General features: G+C 42.0%; 1 protein-coding gene across 2 annotated transcripts in view; it reads left to right on the forward strand.

The window, feature by feature from the left end:
* Positions 1–16,836, forward strand: part of HMGA2 (high mobility group AT-hook 2) — a 110,197-nt gene extending 93,361 nt beyond the window's left edge. For both annotated transcript variants that reach the window (XM_038153992.1, XM_038153991.1), the window contains one exon: positions 13,615–16,836. In XM_038153992.1, coding sequence (XP_038009920.1) covers positions 13,615–13,662 — 48 coding nt within the window. In that variant the 3' untranslated portion in view covers positions 13,663–16,836. The remainder of the gene's footprint in view (positions 1–13,614) is intronic.
* Positions 16,837–23,378: the final 6,542 nt, after the last annotated feature.

The following is a 23,378-nucleotide window of genomic DNA, read 5'->3' on the forward strand; positions in this document are numbered from 1 at the left end:
TTGAAACCATTCTTTCTGAGAACTGTGCTGTGTAAGTTCCATTTTGGGCAAGTCTCACAGCATCTTGATTCCCCTCCACTAAAACTGAGATGGTGATGCTCCCTGATTGCATAAGGGAGTTGTCAGAGTGCATGCACTTATAATGAGATGTGACAAAAAAGGAATCAGATTTAGCAAGATACTTTTTTCTTCCTGGCTTGTGAGTGACTATCTCAGGGATTCAGTCTTTCCTGCTGCAATGTGCCACTTCTAGATGTCATGTCCTTGTCAGCCAGTTTATGAGTCCATCAAAGAACAGGAGTGGTGTGACTTAGTTCAACAGAGGAATCTTCATCTCTGAACAAGAACAATAATGGATTCCTGACAGCTCAAACACACAACATTTATTTCCCTGAGGCAAACTCTAGGGCAGGAGGCAGCTTCCTGAATGAAGCACTGGTCACACATTTGCCCATTCAACACAGGTATACTTTCAGGTCCCTGCTTTTTTCCCAGTGTGCTGGACAAGACCTGACCCTAAAAGCAGGGGAGTGAGTGTTGCAGTCGGTGGTAGAAGGCTAGAGGATGCAGGGGTGAGCTAAAAGATTTCCCTAAGCCAGCAACACTCTTCTTCAACCTCTCCCTACACTCCTTGCTTGTGGAAGAAGCCTGAGGTGGTCAGGCAACATCTGTGGGCAGGGTGGCTTTGTGCTTGACCCCACGGCTGTGGCCACAAAAGGTGTTTAGGGAGGTGCTCCATCCAGTTCAGAACTCAGCTCTGATTTGACACAAACTGAAGTCTCACTAATAATAGCCAGAAGAGAAGGAAGGGGTTGTGGTCTGTACTTGGGAAACACTGTTGAGGAGCATAGCTGGGCAGTGTTTAAAAAAGTGCCAGTCAGGAGTAAATTAAACAGTGCTGCTTTTGCATACACATGCTACATATTTTGTCTGAGATTTTCAAGAGTAGCAAGAGTCAGTGCTGCTAACACTTGGGTATCTTAATTCATACAAGACATGCGAGACCTACAAGATTCTCAGCAGCACATGGCTACTCCCTGAAAATAAGGATATATTTTAAGATATTTCCTATCTGATACTCAGAAAGCTGAAACTACCGGCATGATCACTCTGTGGACGTATAGTAATAAAAATAATCAAAATGCTAATTAGCAAAGATGAGGAGTAGAAGGCTGCACAGGAGGAAAGTGCTCTTTGGTGAGAGCTTGGTTCCTGAGCTTCTCATAAAGGGTTCTTTTCAGTGGTCTGCACTGTTGTTGCTCCTCCACATCCATATGAAGCCACTGAAAGATGCCCTGACTTAAATATTATTACGGATACTCCAGGGTTGTATCCTTGCTCATTTGTTGCACTGAAAAACATGGGAAACAAAACTATGTAACCATTCTTGGAAATTGCTCTATCTTTGCTGTTCTAATTCAGGACCATATAAATTCAGCTGCAAATTTTATTTTAAAGATTGAGTAAGCTATGATGGATGTGTAATAAGGTAAGTGCAAATTGGATCAAAGTCAAGGTCAATGAAAATACAGTTTTTGTCTGTTAAATAATTTGCTCCAATAGATAGTTACAGTCTTCACCTGTCAGCACTAATGAAGTTGGGCTAGGAAAAAGAGCAGTATGCTCAGCCCTTATTAACATATGTAAACATGTTATGGAAGGAAGGAATAAGAAGGCAATATATTTTTTCTGGATTTTCCCTGGTATTTTGTGAATTTAGTTCCTTGAAATCAATGCTGCCATGCTACCCCAGGGTGACATCTGGCCTCCCTGGGCAGTCCCTCAGCTTGTGACACCTGTGCCAAAATTAAGGCTAGGATGGACAGGCTGAGCTTGTGAGCTTGCCTCCTCCCTTGCAGTTCAGAGAGGACAACTCAGGTGAAGGATTCATAATCAGTGTGAAACAATTGTGATAGACACTTTAAAACCGTTTTTCCTAGTGGAGCTTCTATTCTGTATCATTGCCATTGATGCTTTCTCTGTACTGTTCCTTAGTGCTGACATGGAGTGAAGCAGTCCAGATGACAAACTCTGTCCATGACAGGCAGGGTTCACTTTGGGGGCACATTCAGAGCTCATGGTCATTGGTTGCTCATTGGATATTGTAGGCATGTCACTGCTGTGACAGTAGACAACAAGAAGTATAGGAGTATCACAGCCTCTTGGTAGACCACGCAGTGAGAATTATGGTCCTAGGCACTTCATGTTGAAGGCTACAGAATTATGTAGGTGGTTTTCAGACATCAACACTTTGCCAAACAGTGCATGAAGGACGTAAATCTTTGCACAGCCTAGTGTTTGTGAGCATCTTGAGTTCATCCTTACAGGACCTAAACAAATGAGCGTTCTTTTCTCACACTGAGGAAGGAAAAAGCCCTTAAAACAGGCAGCCCACTGCCTGACTGTTGGGCATTGTAGCACTCACATTACCACAGCAAACTGTCTCTCTTTTCACTAGGATCTCAATACAAGAAATTTTAATTTTTTATGAAGTCTGCTCCAGCAGATGGTGAGCATCAGTGTGATGAAGTTCTGCTGCTGATCCCACTGTAAAGCGTTTCTGGAAATTCCAGAATGTTTTCAGAAAACATTGGCTGAAATCTCTCTTTAGAAATGACTAATGATTATATTAGAGAGGGATATAATATTGCCAGTGTAGTTCTTGCTTTGCCTCTGCTCTGTCAATGTAGTCACATTATTCAGGGCCAATCTCTGATCTCAGGTTTGAAGAGTTATTTGCCACACAACAACCATGGGAAAAGAGAAGGAGAGAAATAAATGAATCACCCACATTCTGCTTGAATTCAGATCTCAGATTTCCCACATCCTGGTATTTAATTTCTCACAGAGTTACCAGTGGTTGATCTCACGGCAGGATTAGTGGGAAGAAAAATGAGAGCTCCATTGAAACCAGACTTGAGTCTGGAAGGGAAGAACATGTGAGCTCTAGGACCCCGGAGATATCAGATTCAGGGTAGTGAATGGCTTCCACCCCCTACCCTTCCTGATTCTCAGGCTTATTTTGAAGCAAATTCTGGAAACTGAATTCAGAACAGCAAAGACACAGTTACAGCAAGTTAGGAGGCTAACACATAACTTCAATAGCCTCCTGAGAACTGCATTATATACTGAGGCATTAACTATAATTTATGTTAGTATTTTTTTTATGTTTGGAAAGGAGAATAGATTAACATTGAGGTATAAATTGCAGTAAATCTGTCTCAGTTGTAAAATAAACATGTTTTGAACATACATTTCTGTCAGTATACCTTCTCTAATTTGATTACAGAATGTATGTGTTCAATTGGAAAAGAAATTCCCATAAAAGATTCTATAATCAAAAGGAGATCATCTGTATCTACTAAATTTGAGACCCTCAGTCACTTTGAATCATGTTATCTTGCTTTGAGAAATAAAGAGCTTTGTCCTGTGGATCTCTACGTAGATGGATCTAGAAAAGTTGAGTCGTTGCTCTGCGCTGAGGAAGACCAAACTTTCTCACACTTTCCAACAGATTCCGAGTGTGAGATATTCAAGAAGTTGAAAAAACCTTTAAATGCATCACTCTAAATCCTTTAGGAGTTGAACATATTAAAATGACAAGAAGAATATGTCATTAAACCATAACTACCCTTTTTGGATTACCTGGTATTTGTAGATTTATTGGCAAGGTGGCTTAAATTACGGATATATTTTTAGCCTGCAGCATTACATAATAAAATAGCAGCTGAATTCTTGCAGTAAAAAAGGGAAGGGATGGGGGAAGTTTATTAAAACCAACATGAACCTCTCTGATTTTGCTTTTTCGTCTGCACGAAGAGGTGCTCCATGGTTACACAATCAGTAAAGTTTGCAAGAGAAGCATTTCCATTGCCCCATTGTGCTCAGGAGCTGTCGCCTGCCTTTCACTGCAGACCTGCTGTTTAGTCTGAAACTGAAAATTAAACCCAGAACTTCAGCTCTCTAAGTTAAATACTCTGCATTGCTGGAAGCATGCAGCCTTGCCAGTGTCTGTGTGGCAAAATCCATGATCAAAATCTTCAGACATTTTTAAAAGAATTTTACAAGTCTGTTAAGCTTTATTGGTTTTGTTTTGATTTGGTTGGGGGGTTTTTGGTTTTTGGTTTTGTTTTTTTGTTTTGATGTGTTGCTGTTGTTGTTAAAAATCATTTTCTGAATTATACTAGAAAGTCTTATGTGAACTGTGCTGAACCAGCTCAGGGAGCCTGGCTCACTATCTTTAAGAAATATGTTTCTTACTTTGGAGGGCTTTTCTGTGAATGGCCAGGGCAAGGTAGAGCCCTGTATGTTAAACCCACTCCTTCAGAAACAAAAAAACAAGGGAAGGGATAAGAAAAGCCAGGGGAGACGGCGGAGAGCAAGGATGGCGGCGGCCGAGCCCACGCGCACTGCGCTGCCGAGGCTGCGCCGGCGGCGTGGCGAGGGCCGCTCAGCCCCGGGGCTGGCGCTTGTAAAAATGTCACCAGTGCACTTCCACTGTGAAAGGCGCTTTTATCTCCCCTTCCCACAGCCCCTTTCCAGAGGGTATGTGGGGCAGGGCCCAGCGGCTGCTGCTTGGCCTCCCCGCATGGCTGGACCCTAATGAGGTGTGTGCGGCTCTTGGCTGCAAGTTTTCAATCTCTTTCTTATTACTTCAAAGCTGCTGCTCTGAGGTTCAGACAAGTTTGATCACTTGGCAAAATCTCTCAGCTGGGATTCAAAAGGGAAGATGCTTTATTTTATTATTTATTGCTGTAGATAGATAGCTCTTCCCAAACTACTCTTGCCAGTGGCTTTGTGGTCAGAGCCGCAATGTTTTTTTTAAGTGATAAAGGATTGAAGGTGAACAACTTTTGGCAGTTGCTTCCTGTTTGTAACAAGTGGTTGTTTTTAGGGGGAGAAAAAAAAAAGAGAATAGAAATATAACAGGCCTTCCTTTATTTTACTCTTCATGCTTTATATTTGGGGGGGGGGGGGGGGGGGGGGGGGGGAGGAAGGAGCAAAAGGTAAATAATGTGGGTTTGACCTCCATTTCAAAGCCTCTGTAGTGTTTCCCTAACCCATTCTGGGAGATCATTGCTGTAATCCTTCCTCTGCCACTCAGCATAAAATATGCAGAAAAACTGGTGCTGTTTCAAGTATCTCAAGGGCTCAAGAGGAAGGCAGATTCGCTCAGGTTTACCTCTGTGGGCTCTGGTATCCTTGTGGGCTTTTCCATCTCCAGTGCCACAAGAAAGCAGAGCTAACACAGTCACCCACATCATTTCAGTGAACTAGGCAAGTCTAAGGATTTTTAAGGTTGGCATCCGTCTTCTTTCATCTACTTATGGACACAAATATTAGTGATTAGAGACTATTATTAGAGCCTCTGCTTGCCTTATGCTCCAGTCTGGATTTTGGCTGTGAATGCAGAGCAGTTTACCATTCCTCCAGTTTACAGCATCCACAAGAGGTTTGTAAGAGCAGCTTCTCAAAGTTGGGGTCAGTCCAGCTCAGTTGTATATGTTTCTAACAGCACCGCTGCTTTCTTTTTCTTAATATTTTATTTCCTTCCCACCAAAAATGTTTATATATTGTAGGGTTGAAGCTCTCCAAGACAAAATACATCTCTGTCAGTGTTGCATAGCACCCGCTATTGCTTCAACCACCATTTTCCCTTTAGGTCTGTGCTTTGCAGACTTTAAATGGTGTTTCCTGCAAAATTCTTCTGACCAGTACTGAGATTTTGCTGAAGATTTTCAGTCTCCTTTTAATCACATGGGGAACAGATTTTTTCAAAGTGTTTTGACCTGCTTAGGTCAAAAAGGCACTTGCTGTACTCAGATGCCAAAACGCGTTTAAGAAATCTGGCCTGACATAACTTAGACAGCTGAGTCTCAATTTCAAAAGGCTTCAGCCACAGAGGCTTTGGCACTGAGTGACTTGCTGCCTTGCAGGAACCTCATTGCTGAGTTAATTTCAGAGCTGCTTTAAAATCCATGGCAAAGTTGGGCACCTAAAGCTGAGGTTCATTCAAGACTATCTGTAAGAGAAATTGAGAGGCAAAACCTAAGGCAGGTACATTTAGGTTTTAACTAAATGTCAGTCAGACTAATTCCTGTTTCTGGAAGTTCTCAGTGTGAGCCCTCCTGGATTTAAAACTCCTGTGTCAGATAAGCCCTTTCTCTCAAAGTAACCAGAGAGATTCATTATCACTCCATTATATCAAACAGTTCTCCTAGTGGGAGATAAGCTAGGAGATGGAGAAATGTTTTTTATTCCACCTTAATCTAACAGGAAGAATAGACTTGAATCTATATTTTAAGTAAGCTGTTCCAACTTAAAGAGGAATGTCCTGTCCTGTCCTGCCCTGCCCTGTGGGAATTCTCCTAAGGAATGTCTTGGTCTCCTCCAGTTATCTGAACCTGTTGCTCAAGGACCAAAACTTGGCCAAGCCTGCCAAGATACTTCCTCCAGCAGAGGAAGGGGATCTGTAGAAGTGGTTTCTGTGTGTGTAAGGATGGTTAACTCTCTCTGACCTCTACCAGCTGAGTCCCAGCACAGCCCCAGCAACTAGACTCAGCTGCCTCAGCTAGTTCACTTCCTCCAGCAGCTGGGGATGTGTATTATCCAGTAATCCCCATGAGCAGCCTTTTTGCTAGTCAAGCAGTGCTGTTCCAGCCATAAAAGGAGGGGACACACTTAATTTGCTTACTAACTATGCAGCTAAAAAACCACAGGCTGGTGACCTGCAGGAGAGCGTCAGGTTTTGGCTTTATTTTCTCTACTCCCTTTCTGTCTTTCACAGAATCATTATTTATATAAAAGTGGACTGATTTTAACAGAAGAAAAATGCATGTTCCATACACAAAACTATGGGGGGGAGCCTTCTTCCTAGGAGGTAGAAAACCCATCTTGAATACCTACTTCAAATCAGAGAGCATGAGGATTTCAAAACAAGTCCATGTGTGAATTTCCAATCCAGCACTATTGCGTACATGTATGCAATTTTATTAAAATTTAAAAGTTGTATTTTTGCTGTTTGTTTACATTGCCTTCCCGAGTGTGAAAACTTTGAGGACATCACTAAGTCAAATTGATCTTTAGGATACCTTATGGCCCTTAGACTGCTCCCAAGAGTATTAGGGAGCTCTGCACATGCCCACCAGCAAGCACTTGGGCATTGGGAAAGTTAAGCAGCAGCTCAGCAAGGCTGCTTGCTGGTATCTAAATATTGCTATGCCATCATGCTGTGGCCAAATCTGTGGTCTTTTGAAGGCCAACATCTTTACATGACGAAGTGGGCTATTAGAGGCTAGGTCAATAGGAACTTATACATTTAAAGCAAGAATGTTGGTTTCTAGTCCCTACATCTCAACCCCAAACTGCCCCATCAGCTGCATCTCTCTGTTTGTCTCTTTGTTTATATTTAATGTCATTGAAGTACTGAAAGTTGTTCAGGTTCCTTGGGGGGGAACCTGCCTGCTCACTGCTCCCAGGGCTGTCCCATGACTTAGTCAATGATAGCAGAAACAGTGGTAGGAGAAGGCAGGGGGTCTCAGAACTGCTCTGTAGCCAGAGTTTTTGACTGTCCTGTTAGGCACCAAGCTAAAGAATTTGTGCTCCTTCTAGCATGCTAGCAGCTACAGTGCACAACAATTGCTTGCTTGTGGTCTGGTTGACTTATATGTGTTTAGAGACAGAGTTTCTGTACTGAAATAATTCCTTAAAATCATTGTTGAATCCAGCAGCTGGAAGGGTTGTGTGGCCTTTTCTGTATATGGTCATGGTGATCTCTTCTGCACTAATAAAGCCTTTCATTGTGATGTGTGAAGTATACCTGCAACAATTTGAGTTCTGAATCCAGCTTCTGGTGTTAAACTTTGCCTTACTGCTGAGTGACACCTGTCACTGAGCTCGCTAGTGTGCTTTGCAGAGAGTGCAGAGCTCAAAGCAGCAGATCCCACTCTAAGCTTCACACAGGGCAAACCTGCTCTGTGAGGGTTTGTTAGTGCTGTAAGAATTTCTAAAGCAGTTTGGTGCTTTGGCTGTGGAACGATCGGGATGGCATTGTCTCAGCTGGGCAGAGTCGGAGCCCTGGCCTCTGCTCTAGAAGCCATCTATTCCTATCCCTATATTTCAGGGACTCCTCTGAAAATATTAGCTTGCATGCCAGGGGATTTCAGACATGTTAACAGCAGACAATGGTCCACAGTTTGCAAGTTGCTCTTGTCAGCAGTTCTTTTTGACATATCTATTCAAGCATACCCTCTCGGGCTTAGAAAGCAGCCAGCAAAATCTGTGCCAATAGCTAATACTTCATTATAAAATAAAAGCTGTGGCAAATTCAGAGGCTCCATATGCAGCATTACTGTGATCCTGCAGTTCATTTCAAAATGAGTTTTAGTTGTTTTAATCTGCAGGTCAGAAATTCGTGAGCAGAAGGTGAAAAAAGCAAATTCACAGTGAGTTTTATGGCGCCAAGACATTTAACCTTGAAGTTTTGCCCAGGGTATTGGAACAGAACAAACATTTTTACAAAAGTGCCACAGTTACCTTGCTACGGGTGGGGCACTGCTTCTCCCAGCAATTGTTTCATCATCAGGTTTTGTTTTCATCAGTTTGTGGGGGTCCACCAAAAAAGAACGCAGAGGACATAAAAATGACCAAACTAAGTATGTCTGTTCTTCAGGCCACTAGGATGCTGCTTGTGATCTCAGAAAAAAATAGCCTGCACCAGCCAAATGCACATCACCAAACAGAGGTCTTGAGCAGCAGGTAGAGTTACATTTTACCTGCACAGGATGTCGTGGGAAAGAAGTCTCTTGGGATCAGGGGGTGACTTGGATCTGAAAAGATGTTGACATTTAAATACAATAGTTTGTGGCACAGCTCCATTCTGGATGGGACCACCTCTGAGGTTTAGCAATGAATAACAGAATTATAGAATCATTTGTGTTGGAAGGGAGCTCTGGAGATCATCCAGTCCAACCCGCCTTCCAAGGCAGGGTAACTTAGAGCAGGTGACACAGGAACATGTCCAGGTGGGGTTTGAGAGTCTCCAGAGAGGGAGACCTCCCTGGGCAGCCTGTTCCAGTGCTCTGCCACCCTCAGTGTGAAGAAGTTCTTTCTCATGCTGAGGTGGAACTTACTGTGGTTTAGTTTATGGCCATTCCTCTGAGTCCTGTTGCTGGGCAGCACTGAAAAGAGTCTGGCACCAGTTTGTTTTTCCACAGCGCCGAGACTTCCAAAGCAGAGATTCAAATTCATAGTTCTGGAGAGGGTTCATGGGTCTACATATCTTGACACAGTTGTTCTGTGCCCATTGGGTGTCCCAGGGGACCACAGGGATCCACACAGGGAAGGAGGACATGAAACAGGAGACCAGTACCCTTCTGGTTTATCTTACTAGATGAGATATCCAGGGCATCTAAAACAGCCTCAGGTGCTGTCTTCAGGCAACCAGATCCCACTAAGGTTGTCATATTTCAAAATTCTGTGTTGGCTAGCTCAAATAAACATACTGGCTGCAGACAGCACTTCTAACTGAAACCTGCTGTCCTGCCTCCTGTTCCTGTTTTCTTACCTTCACCAGTGTTGAATCAGTGCTAACAACAGATACCTGCTGTGAGTCATTGCAAAGTATTTGTCCTTTCTCTCCTGTGGGAGGCCAGCCTCAGTGAGAGATGAGGGTCCAGGCTAGTGTCCACATCTGCCAGCCCCTTGCCAGTGATGCCCCTCAGGAAAAGGCTCCTTTGGAGAAAGCCACTTTGCAGCTTTGTTTTGGGAGAGACACCAGCTCCCTATCACTCCCTGCGTGACGGGGCAGTTAGAGCAGCTGAGGGTGGAAATGGCTCAGTGTGCTGCCTTTGTATTACAACATCATGCTACGCCCTGTAGCAGCTCAGAACAAACATACCCAGACGTGGGACCTGTGGATGACCAAGGACAGCATGTGCCAAGTGAAACTGCCTCTGCAGCTGGTCCCTGTGCCAATCAGCCCCTGCAGATACATGTATGGGGATGTACACGTGGATGCATGGGAAGTCACCTGGGATATTGTTGTAGTATCAGGAGTAAAGCCCGAGCTATGGGTATGAGTACTTACCCTGTTCTTCGAGTATTCGTCCTGTGCTCTCTGAACTCTTCATGGCTGTGGCTTCCCTGTTAGCCAGATCCAGCTGGTTTGAAGTTTTCTCAGGTTTCTCTTTGCAGTCTGCTGGCCCAACCTCTCACTAGTTTGCTGCGGCAGAAAACAAATAACCTGGGAAGTAGCTGGTCAAAGCAAAACCCAGTGGATGCACATTTATGGTCAATTAACACATGTCACCATTCTGCCTCCACAACTAAAGTGAATGCTCCTAAGTGAGAACAACCTCAATTAAAGCTGCAGTGTGGCCCGAAACTTTTGCTTCTTTGCTGAGTGCATCCTGTGATGGTGTTGCTGAATTTATGCACTGCATGGCTACCACACTTTGAGTGACTTGGGTTTCTCATGTCTGCTCTAATGACCATGCTTTTCTTCTTAATTTGTTCCCTTCTCTTCGAATTTATTGGAAGCACATCTAGACTTACAAAGTATTTAATTCCAGCTCCTCCTTCAACTTTTGGCTCAGGGACTATGACACATGGCTGTGCCATCGACCTTGGCAGGTCAGTGAGGACTTACAAGTGCCTGGAGGGTGCTTGCTACTGGTAAGCATCCTTACCCTGAGGTGTCCAGTGGCCTGACAGTGCTAGCACTTCAGTGAATCTCTGGCTGAAGTGACTCAGCACAGAGCTGGTTTTCAACTTTCAAAGGTTACACAGTTTTCAAAATGCCTGCCCCACCCTCTGTCTTTTGGAAAGTGTGTGTGCAGGGGTGGCAGGTGCTGTAGAGGCAGAGGTTGGGTTGAGGATCCCAGCTGCACAACCTTATGATATTTGCAACCAGTTTTTCACAAGTGCAAAAAAATCCCTCTCTGTTCCTGCATTATACATCTATATTTTGTGTTTGAGAACCTCTGCTCACTTCTTCCTTTGGTTCCCTCCCTGCATATATGTCTGATTTGTAGTATCCCTTTGTTTGAGTTGTAAGCACTTCAGATCAGCAGTCATGTCTCCATCAGTGTCTTGACAAGAAGCTTACATCATGGGTTGGCTTAAAACCACTCATCTGCAACTGGGGTATTGCAGGCTTTTGGAATGAACAATCTGATTCTTTTGAAAAGCTTTTCTTCATGAAAAATGTATTTCCCAACAGTGATGTGATTTTGAAGTCTGTCAGTCTCAAATATTTTTTTAATAATTAGCTTATTTATATATTTAAGGGGAAGTAGTTTGATTTTTAGTTTCTCATCCTTACCAGTACTACAGGTACACATATTAGCACATACATGTGCATGTGAGAGAAGCTTCCATCATTGCATTAACACATATAAATGTGTGAAGGAAGAGATTCTCATTAGTTTTCTTGGTCACTGCAGCAAGGGTTACTAGAAAAAAAATACTGTGAGATTCATAGTAAAAATCACTAGAGTGGACAACTTTTTAACTAAAAAGAGCTCTCTTGTGGCCACCCTGGCTGAGCTTTGAAGTATGTCCTTTCACATACTTAGCCTCTCCCCCATCCTTCTTACTTTGTGATCGGAAGTCTACCTTCATGGAAAAATGATTTCATCAGGTTTCAGTAGTCTCCTGACAAGCCAAGCATAAAACAAAGAGAGCTGCCGCTCCGCACCCACACGTGTGCTGCCGTCTTCCAGGAAATGATAATCAGAGGCTGACCACAGTGCTGTGAGAAATTAAACATGTGATCATCATCAAATAGAAAAACACATCTACCTGTATTATCTTAAGAGCACAGAACCCACAGTAGTAATTTTTTAACTGAAATACTTGGCTTGGAGGCAAAAGTAGGGTTTGCCGCAATCATTCTGAGTCCTGAATTACCAAGGCTCAAACCGACATATTTTGCTGTGTTTCTCCACATGCTGCCCAAATTAGCCCTCCGGTAGATGCCTGAAAATACCATTTTTCTTCTTGATTGAAATGTTGTAACAGTCCTGTTCTGCACAGAAAATAAGCAGGAAAAATGCATTATGCATTAATGGGATTCGATGGAGTGTGAGCTCAGTTTCCCCAGTGCCACCAGAGACAGAGTAAAATTTGCTTGATCATTTCATGAGTTGAGAATCATTTTTGTTCCAGTGCTGTGAATATAACCCAGCTACAAGTAGACAGTAGTTGTTGTGAGGAAAAAATTGTTCATCTGTACGATAGATCAGTGTCATCTGGAATTTAAGAATTGAAAATCCAAGGTCAGAGGGCAGCTGACACTTGATTTTGCTCTCTCTGCTCTATCCATGGCTTTGATCATGCTACATCTTTCTTTGTGCCTGGTGCTCAAGAGAGTACCCCAGGGTCACAGCCTGTTTCCTTGTCAAGAGGTATAAACCTACTGGCCTAAATATCTGAGGCACAGGCTTTAGCAGGGGTGGGGGCATAAAGGAAGAGGGGGGGAGCATTTCCTTCATGCTTTTCACTTTTCCCACATAACCCAAAGCAGACTAAACAAAACCAGTGTGAAATCTCCATGGCTTGATGATGCTATGGTTATATTTTTTAAGCTGTCATCCATTCGTTTATAGTTATGTTTATTCCCTGGATTTACAGCTCTTTTTTTGGCCTTTTCTTGCAGGGAGGTGCAGGGGGAGGTCAAAACCTTTTGAAAGGGGATTGCAGTAAGCAGTGGCCTATGATTAAAGCACTGTGTTTTTCCTTGATGCCGCTCCTCTGCAGCAGTGTCACACATGGTAGCATTTAGGAGCCCTTCACAGCTGAGGTGTTTCAAACACTAATGAATGGAAGTTTGGTCGTGTAAGGCAGGCAAGCTTTAAGGCAAGCTTTGCTGAATGGTGTACTGTAGTGGCCTGGGAAAGGAAAAGAGTTATAAATTGTGTCAGTTAGCCACCCAGACAAAATGAAGCCATGTGGAAAATCAAATCTATTAAAGTATGAAGACTGTTATAAGCTGTTTTAAGCTGGTCATTCTTCAAAGGTCTCAGTTGGCTGAGGGGGTGAATTCCTCTTCTTCCTAGATCTTATTCACATGCTGTCTTAGGTGATGATGTTCAATGTTTGATAAAAAACAGCTTTTAATTGACAGCCCCTTTTATTAAAAATGTTAGTTGCCCCCAGTTCATCACCCGTGTCCTGAAAGGTACTGAACATTTATTTAAAAAGCAGAGTAAGAACATCACATTTGGTCAGGCTTGCTGAAGGCAAACATCAAGCAGCACTAGGGTCAATGAGGATGAGAAGGCTTCCCGGAGCAGCTGCTTAGGATTGGATATGTGCTCAAAATGCTTTCTTGCTGCCCATGTCTGCTGGCCATAAGAAGCCTGTGACAAAGCATGGCACAGAATGCTTTTTCTTGCATCTTGTGGAGTAGAAGAAAAACCTGGCAAGGCAAGGTTTGGGGATCAGAGACCAGAGTACCTTCCCTTCCTCCCCAAGGTGGCTTCTTGGGACATCACAGGAACTGTAAAGTGCATTTTATTAGCTCGAGAGGCAATCGTCAGCTGCGTGAGGGACAGCTGAACTGGCAGCCTAAGATGCACCACGATATTTATCATTCCTATTTGTGTTTTCCAGGAAGAGACTGAAGAAACGTCCTCACAAGAATCTGCAGAAGAAGACTAGAAGATCACACCATGCAATTTCTACCTCATCAGCAGTTGGGTCTTTTGAAGGGAGAAGACACTGCCTTGACCACTTACTTGCTATTGCCATGGTCTTTCCACTTTTGCCTGGGGGAAAAAAAAATCACATAACCTTGAAAAGGATTTGACTAATCATCTTCTTTGCAATCCCTTCACAGTCCCAGGTCTAGTGAAAAACTGCTGTAACACAAAGGGGACACAGATTAACGATGCAACTTTTAATTACTGTTTTCTTTTTTCCTAACCTACTAATAGTTTGTTTGAGCTGCTAAGTAAGGGTGACTGGGTCAAGAAGAGCCCCAAATCAGGTTTATGTCATTCACTGCACTGCATATAAACAAGAAACTTGTAACATAGTCATGATAATGGGCATTGAAATAGGAAAGGCTGGGTGTGTAACACTTAACGCCTTGCAACACTTCCAGCAACCCACTCCCTACTTAGTGAACTCCCTGTTTTAGAACACCAAAGATAGGGGATAGATACTATTCTTTTTCTTTTGTAACCTTCTTGTAGACTTGTACTTGATTTTTTTTTTTTAGACTTACTATTATTTTGGGAAAAAAAATGAAAGCTGATCTTTCATTTATTCAGCTGGTAATCGGAAGAAAGAAATCAACATGAAAAAGGTACTTTCATTTTGCAAAAGGGAAGAAAGATAAAGATACCTGGTATAGTTTTAGATACAAACATATCAGCACAAGCAGTAATAAACCAAATGAACAGTCCTTATCATCAGGATAATAGGAAGCCAAGGAGTTGGCTTTCTTAGAGCCAGGAGTTTTCTACGGAAACAAAAATGACTGACGCCACTCTTATGCCATTAATGAGTAAGTCTTTATTGATAAAAGTCTTTTAAAACATACAGAAAGGTACCTAGAAATTAATCATAAATTTATCTGAACAAAAATAATCCAGATTTTTGCTTAGTTTCTACTAATTCCACTTGCCCTGTACCAGTATTTTGAAAGAATTGAATCTTTCCTCATTACTCATCAGTCACAATGTAAGAACGAACTCCATGTACCTCAGCTAAGCTCGTGCATTACGTTAGGCAATGTATTTTGACATAGGATGGTTCACTGAGCACCTCTGTGCCAGTGGCGTTTCTCCATCTTTTCATTCAAAGCAGCACTTTTAGCACCAGATGCAATATTATCCCACTATTCAATACTACCTCTGATTTTTACAAATAACTCAACAGACTGATAAATACATGCTGCTATACACATTCAATGCAGGAAATTTTTACTGGGTAGATAATCATGAGTATCTGCATTTTCCCCTTATTTCTATTTCAACCTTTTTTGCAGTTAAGGAAGCAATGTCTTTTTTGTGTTTCAGCATGACTATGTGTTTTCTTTCACTTGGTTTGTTTGATTTTTTTTCTTTTTTTTTTTTTGTGTGGGTTTTTGGTTTTGGTTTTGTTTTGTTTTATTTTATGTACTTACTCTATTCTCTGCTAGACTTCTGTGTAATGTACTGTTAACTTGAATATATTTTTGTATTGAATTGCTGATAGGTTTGTGAGGATAATTTTCTTCAAGGACACTACATGACAGAAAAAAATTAGCTGTAAAGTTTAAATATTACTGTCCAAGTTTGTACCTCAAATGAATTGTTTAGAGAAATGGACTAATTGATTGACAAAGACCTACCTCCAGACTTTAAATGGAATGAACTTGTTACTTTCAGCATCAGTTTTGAGACGTTTGAAACAGTTAGGACTGCAACTAATCCCTAATCCAAAATTATTTTTGTAAAATAACTTGTGGAAAATGAACACATTTTAAATTACTTTCGTATTAAAAATAAAAAAATGAACAAAAAAAACCTTCAAAGAAACTTGAAGCTTTGTAGGTGGGAAGCAACAAGCTCAGCTTTTGCATAATGCAATCACAAATATGTGTTTTTTAAAAAAATTAGTAGATTGTAAGAAAATACTTGACAAGTATTTTCGTGTATTTTACACAAATGTGATTTTGTAATATTTTTCAGCCAGATTTATTTTAAATGCTTCTTATGTAGAGGTTTTTTATTCTCCCCTCTCTCACTTTTGTTGTTCTTTCTCTCTCTCTTCCCCCAGTTCCAATTTCATTTTCTCTATTTCTGTTTGATTTCCCTTCTTCCTCTCTTTCCTAGTCAGTGCTTTGTACCATTGTATTAATAACTGGGCCAGGGGTAGTTTCTCAGGAAGGCGTCTGTTGGTGTGGCTGTAGCGCGGAGCCAGGTGCAGTTAAGGATAACGACTTACAGGCTTCTTCCAGGAGGCAGTGTCGGGAAATACGGACCTCCACGAACGACTGCACGGGGTTCACTGGCGGGAGTTGCTGGGAAAGAGCTGATTGGAATATTGGAACTAGACATAATATCAAGTGAAAGAGAAATAATCTTAGCTATAAGTAGCTCTAACAGGCCAAATCCAGTGTCACTTGAAGGCAGTAATAGGAATTTTGCTGACTTCAAAAGGCATCAAATCAAGCCTTAGCAAGTCCCTTTTGGGGTCTGAGGGGTTTTGTTGCATTTTTTAAAGCCACGGTATTCAGTGGATGACACAGAAATAATTGCTCTGTATGTGTCACTCTTCAACCTCTGAGAGACTTACCACTCTGATGAACTGAATCTTACATTTTCTATATATTGTAGTACAATCAAAACACATTACTACCTCTTAGGGCCTACTATACCTCATTTTTTCAGACGGAAAAATTGCATGTGGCCATTGAGTCAGTGAGAACATCATAAAATTTTTTTATATATATAGTTTATTTTTGTGGGAGATAAATTTTATACGACTGTTCTTTGCTGTCTTTGGTCACTGCTAACTATGACTGGACATGTAACTCTTCTACCATTTCTGCAAGAGAGGTGTGTTTGCAGGAAAAAAAATTGCTTCGAGATGTTGAACTACAGTTTACTTTTCCTTTTGAGTGTCTTCTAACTTTTTGCTTTGTTCTTCATGTAGAGTTGCTGTCTATGATTGTACTTCAAATCGCTTGCTTGTTGAAAATGTTCCTTTAATGGTTTATCACAGTCTGTTCAGCACAATAAACATAATAGCCTCTGTGATCCCCATGTTGCTTGATTCCTAGACTTTGTCACAGTTCCATAAAATGGGTAATAAAGTTTGGTCACAATGGCCAAATTTGTAAAATCTTTGCATGCAAGTCGTCTTTTTTTTATTATTATTATTTTTTTTTTTGTCCCACGACCACAGGCATGTGCCTGAGAAGTTAATTTGCTGTTAGGGGCCCCAGGGGTGGGCACTTAGCAGAACTACACATCTTAGGAGGCTCCCCAAAATGTGACACACCCATTCCTGGCCCAGGACTTGCTGTGCTGAAGGGCTAAAGGGCTAAACTGTGCACTTGGGGACCAGCAAGTACCCGCCAGATAGGGAGCGCCACAGCACAGGCCAGGCAGATAGGGTTTTTTTGCCTGGTCCCAGAGCTGCCTCTTGCGGGTCCAGCAAGATGATGAGCCTTCTCTTCTTAAGGAAGATTGCAGTTTGCATCCAAGTTCATGGAGTTTCCATTATGCAGGCATTAGGTTAGAAAGAGCAGGTACTCAGAGCAGCAGACACAGGGATATGTCCTGGTACTGTCTAGGGCACAAATTGAAGAGTTCAGGAAACTATTAAAACTAAGCTACCCCCTAAGCTATTTGGCAGGATTCTTCTGTCTTCTCCTCATTTGCTCTTCCATGGTCTCTTGGCCTGTTACAGTGAGACTTAAAGTCATAGAATTATAGAATATCTGGAGTTGGAAGGGACCAAAGAGGACTATCAAAGTCCAGCTCCTGGCCCTGCACAAAACAGCCGCAAGAATCACACCATGTGCCTGAGAGCAATGCCCAAACACTTCTTGAACTCTGTCAGGCTGGTGTTGTGGCCACTTCCCTGGGCAGCCTGTTCCTGGGCCTGATCACCCTCTGGGTGAAGAATCTTTTTTCTGATGTCTAACCTAAACCTCCCCGACTCAACTTCATGACCTTTTCTGGAGTCTTGTACCTGGTCATGAGAGTGAAGAAATCAGTACCTGCCCCTCTGCTTCCCTTCAAAACTACACTCAGGACTTAAGGTGAAGCCATACAAGTGCAGAGCAGAGTGGGACAGTCGCCTCCATCATCTGATTAAATCATCTGTGGTGCATGACTATTGATTCATATTGGCAACCATTTTTCTCTCACCTACGGGGATTGTGCAGTTATTATTTCCTGAGATGTGCAGGTTTACACGTTCTTTGTGTTCACTCATTTGCAGACTCTCCACTCTCAAAGTCTGTCTTCCCAAGGGCTTCATGACATGTTTCCTTTGGCCTCAGTTACTTGTAAAATGACCAAAATAAGATGACAAAAAAAGCACTAAGTAACAACACCCATTCCTGAGTCAGATGTGAGTAATTGCATTCATCACATTATATGTCCTCTTCTGCTTTGTCACCCTGCTTAGTGTTATTAAAAGATCATTCCAGTGTTCAGTTTTCCTGGTGGTCATCTTCCCTGTGTGTCCCATCACTTGGCTCTTCCTGTTATTTTATCTGATGTGATGCTCCAGCTGCAACCCACTCACCTGATGGGTCAGCCAAGTGGCTCAGCTTCTGCTACTCTGTGCTTAACTCCCCCCTACTTCTTAGTCATTCCTCCAGCTTGCTTCACTTCCACTTCCCTTCCCAGGGAATAAACTTCCCAACAAACTTCTGCATGCTTTATTCCACAGTGAGACTATTTGTGTGTACATAACTACTTGGCTTCTGCAGGATCAAGGCCTGCACTTGTCTAGCAGCCAAGAGTGCTTTATCCAAGATGCCTGTGGCACGTGTCATATTAAGTTCCTGGTTTTGCTTTCCTCTGCCATTGCATCTCATCCATGCAAATATGGGGAGGAAATACTAAAAGCTGGTGCTGCCAATGCCTTGCACAGCTATTTAATTGTCCATAGCTCTTTTCAAAACCAAACCATCTGGTCTGGTCATTATTAGAAACACGACCCAGAGCAATGGCAACAACATGTTCTCCCGATCACACGAGAGGAGTCAGATTTGTCATGCCTCACACTTCACCTGAAGCCTGAATGATGCTTTTCACCCCAGCGCCTCTGCATACAAGGACGTAGAATTTTGCCTCTCAGTTTTTCCTTTCTTGATGTCCCACCATCTTTGTGATTACATTAATTTTTAAATATACAGAAGTACTTAACAGTAACAACAACAACAATATTAATAACAACAGTGTACAAGAGAGAAGGTGTTTTACATGCAAATTGCTCACCCACTGACCTGATGCAGCACGACCCTGAGACAACCAAGAAAATGACAGCCAGGTCCCCATGCTCCTGCTTTTACTCTGACTGCAATGCCCTCCTTCTCAGAAGTGAGAACCTCTTAACTCCACCTGCAAGTGATGATGTGCATGGTATAGAATGACAATATGGACACCCACATGGCTCCCGGCTCTGCACCCTCTCGGCTTCTGAGAAAAATTAACCCTGTCCTTGGATGAAACCAGGACAAGCATGTAGGTTTTTGTACAAATAAAGGTCCAGTCGCTTTATGCCTCCTCTTTTCAGAAGTACTACCAGTTGAAACTTTATTGAACAGTTTGTCCCCAGAAGCTGCGGGTACTCGATCCCTGGAAGTGTTCAAGGCCAGGTTGGATGGGGCTTTGAGCAACTTGGTGTAGTGGAAAGTGTGCCTGCCCATGGCACGTGGCTTAGAATTAGATAATCTTTCAGGTCCTCTTCAACCCAAACCATTCTGTGATTCTGTGATTTATTGCATCTACTTGCTCAGCCAAATGAATGTGTGCCATTGTGTCTTAATACATTGTCTGAACAATGTAGACATGGAAACACTGGAAGTCAGATTGGATGGAGCTCTGAACAACTGGATGTAATTGAAGATATCCCTGCTCATTGCAAGAAGTTGGACTTTTAAAGGTACTTTCCAACACAAACCGTTCTATGATTCCACAATCCTATGATCCTTGCTGTCTGGACCCTTTGCAACAAGCAGAGTCAATATAGGTCAATGCTCTTCTTGCCTGGATCCAGGATCTTGCATGGCTTTGTGCCATGCTCGGACATGCTAGTGATGGAGGAACCTTGATCCTCCTGCCACCCCACCTCACTCTCAAGTGCAAAAGGTGGGAAGCCATCCTTGGGAGCGTGCTTTCCACCTTACTTCCAGATGTCCCTGGCATGCAGGTCCTGCTCCAGCCAAGTTGCTGTTCCAACCATCCTCATGTCCTTTAGTTAGAATGACGAGCTCTGCTGCTCTGGACTGATTCACCTCCACATGACAATAAGGTTTAACATGTCTTTTTTCTTCACACCTTTTGCTTCCCTTTGCCATTCACTTTTGCTTCCCTTTGCCATTCAAGCAACCTTTTGGCCTATTGGATATGTTTCTCACTTCTTTCCTTCCCACCTGTGATTTAATGCTTTTCCCCTCCATAATCGCTCTAAACTTGCAGTGCACTTGTTCCTGTATTCAAGAGAAAGAAAGCATCCTCCTGTAATTAACATCCTCTGAAGATACATGAATGTAATTATGATTACCCTGCAGATAGCAGTCTACTGTGGTAGCAGTTTAAGTGGGAAGCAATCTGCCAGTTCAGACTCTAAAATGAGACTGCAGATGGTTGTTCCCCAAACCTGCCACGTGGGATTACAATCAGCTTTTATCTGCTAGAAAAAGGGGAAATTGAAACATTAACAGATAGGACACAAGCGTTAATAGTGCTTCCCTACTGAGATGGGGCTAATTAAGCACAGCTAAAAACATCAGCATTGTCACATAAAGGAGGAGATTTACATTGTTAATAATGGCTAGGGTAAAACTGGAGCTGGAATCTAAACATATGCTACATTAAGGCATGCTATTAAAATAATCACTGAAAGAAAATAACAAATGAAAGTTGGGTGGATCTGAAAAATCAATAGCAGGCAGAAATATTAATTAGCCAGAGAGGAAACTTAGCAAAGACAGAAGTCCCATCAAAAAACAAGATTACATTACATTATACATGAATGTCAGCTACGAAATATTATGTGGGACCACCAAAGATTATTATTTTAATTGAAGGGGGTTTTAATTCAGAAAATCTATTAAACATATATAGTCCCTCAAGGCATTTTGTTCTTAGTTCAGGGAGGAGGAAAAAAAACAAGCACATTTTTATTGAACTGGAACACATTTGCAATAAAACCATAGTTTTAGCAATATTACATCATAAAAAGTAGAATTTAAATCAACATTTGAAAACAAATCAGCTCAGCAGATGCACTGAAGGAGTTGCTTTGGTCCTGCATAACAGCAGAGTATTGTCTTTGAAGCTACATCATATTATAAGATAGGGGTTTTATGAGGCCTGATATGCTCAGGAGGTGTTCACAAGAAATTACTGCTCCTGGACTGCAGCCCCACTTGGGTCCAAGACAAATTAATGTCTATCAAGGGCACAGTTAATAAGATTATTTTGCCAAAGGTTCATAATGTGCACACTTTGGGATTGTTTAGGTTTGGTATTTTTATCCCAACAGACAGTAAAGTCAATGAGATTCAAGCTGTGGGGAGTATCATCCACTGGAGTTCCCATGTTATCCAGACTTTTGGTGTCCCCACATACGGCTGTTGTGTTACAAGCAACATGCTTGAGATCCACCTCACTGTCCAGTTATATTCCCCACAGGTCTTAGAGGCACCACTGACTGGTCAATAAGTTGGTAACTTATTGGTCAATAAGTTACATCTTTGCAGAGAGAAAGGGATCTTGCCCTAAACAAAGCTCTGTGTGGCAAAAGCTAATGATACAGAACTGGTGTTGGAGGTGGCCATTACACAAACCCCACTCTCACTCTTGCAAGCAGCTAACAATCATGAGGTGCATCTCTGTTTGGTTTTGGGTATGTGTAACTGTACAGCAGGACCATAACTGCATCTATATATTTGTACTGCTTAAAAAAAAAAAAAAAGACATTTTTCAAAGTCTACTGATGATTCTTCATCACTTACGTCCCTGGTGCACTCAACAAAGTGTTATATTGTATTTACAACAACAACACAGCAATTGCACAGCACAGAATGAAAGTCAGAAACCTTGTGTTATCCAGACCAATAAGGACATTTTGTTAGTAAATAAGTTTCAGTGCATCATTATTCAGAAGTTAGGGGGAAGACTTGTTTTCCACTAAAATCTTTCGAATCAAATGGTTTCATCAGCACTTAATTGTCTGTGCTAGGAATGAAAGCTGTCTTCATTCTATTAAAATTTGACACAAAACACTTTGGTTTGGTTATATGTGGGTGTGCTTTATGTGAAAAGAGTCCCCATATTTCTTAAGCAATACACACAATTAAATAGTATAGCACTTGATTTCAATAGGAAATAAGCTTAAGTAAGGAAGATAGGAAGATATCATTTCCTATGGAACGCAGGAAGCATTTATAATCTTCTGTCTATCCCCTTTCCCTTCAAGGCTATTTCAATTATTTTTGGCAATTAGCCTTGACCTGTAAAGGATGACCTCTACCATTGCCTTTTCCTCATGAGGGCTTGACTAAAATCAGCTTGTAGTGCACAGATTTACCTTTGCACTTCTCTGAACTCTACATTATGGGGAATCTCAAGGCCTTAAATAAACTCTTAGGACATGCAGCCCTGAAAGTAACTGGTCATCGATCAGTAATGGCTTTTCTGGTAACAGAAAAGTTATTTGGTTAAAAGTTATTATCTGGTAAAAATCTGCAAATCATGAAGCTAAATAGGCACAGTTCAGGGTGCACACAAATGACAGATGCAAGGAAGAAAACAGTGATGGGGAGGTGATTGAAATTGGAGTGGCTTATGGCAATGAGTTTTAGGGATAATTGATCTATTTCATGGAAGTGAAGACCAGTTAAAGTTGCTGCCTCTGCTCCATACACAAACCTAGTGAATTTAGTAAATTATATGCGAAAGAAAAGCAGCAAGACAAAAACAGAAGTGGAGAAAAGAGAGACAGAGTGGGGAAAATAGCACCGTGAGCATGATCAGAAGAAAGCTTGGCAAGAGTGCTTTTTGCCCAAGTGCTGACTACAAAGACTAAATCTATGAGCAAAGGAGGTGTGTATGGCTCTGCTCCTGCTCTCCTCAGGAGACGAGACTCAGGGCGCTCTTCATGAAGAGCAGGCTTAAGACAAGAAATGCCCAACTCAATTTGTCTTTCTAAATGGAAACTACATCCAGGACTCTGAAGTTTGGTTAATTCCTTGGATATAAAAAGTGTTCAAAAAGAGGCACATGCGCAAATGCAGAGCAGACAGCATCCCAAAGAGTATCAGCAGGCTGGAACCACTGCCCCTGCTCGCATCGACTGTTCGAGATGGAAAGCTGCCGATATTGTGCTATTTACATAACCTGCTTGCTTTCTTTATGGAAATTCAGAGGCTAGCACACAGCTCTTAGTAAACTTAACATTCTGTTGTTTGCTTAAGTATAGGTGTGAGTTACTCTAGAAAATTAAAAATGAGGTACCAGATCAATAAACTATTCAGAAGTAACCACTCCCTCTCTGCCTCACACTGACACAGGTGGCACAGCAACTCCATTACACTCTACAACAAAGTTTCTTTGAAATACCCTTGCTGGTAAGATCAGGGCTTCTTCTGAAGTTCCTTTGGAAGCTCACAGGCACAGTACAGTGTAGGAACCTCACTT

The sequence above is a fragment of the Motacilla alba genome, chromosome 1A (genome assembly GCF_015832195.1).
Source record: "Motacilla alba alba isolate MOTALB_02 chromosome 1A, Motacilla_alba_V1.0_pri, whole genome shotgun sequence".
NCBI classification, from domain to species: Eukaryota; Metazoa; Chordata; class Aves; order Passeriformes; family Motacillidae; genus Motacilla; species Motacilla alba.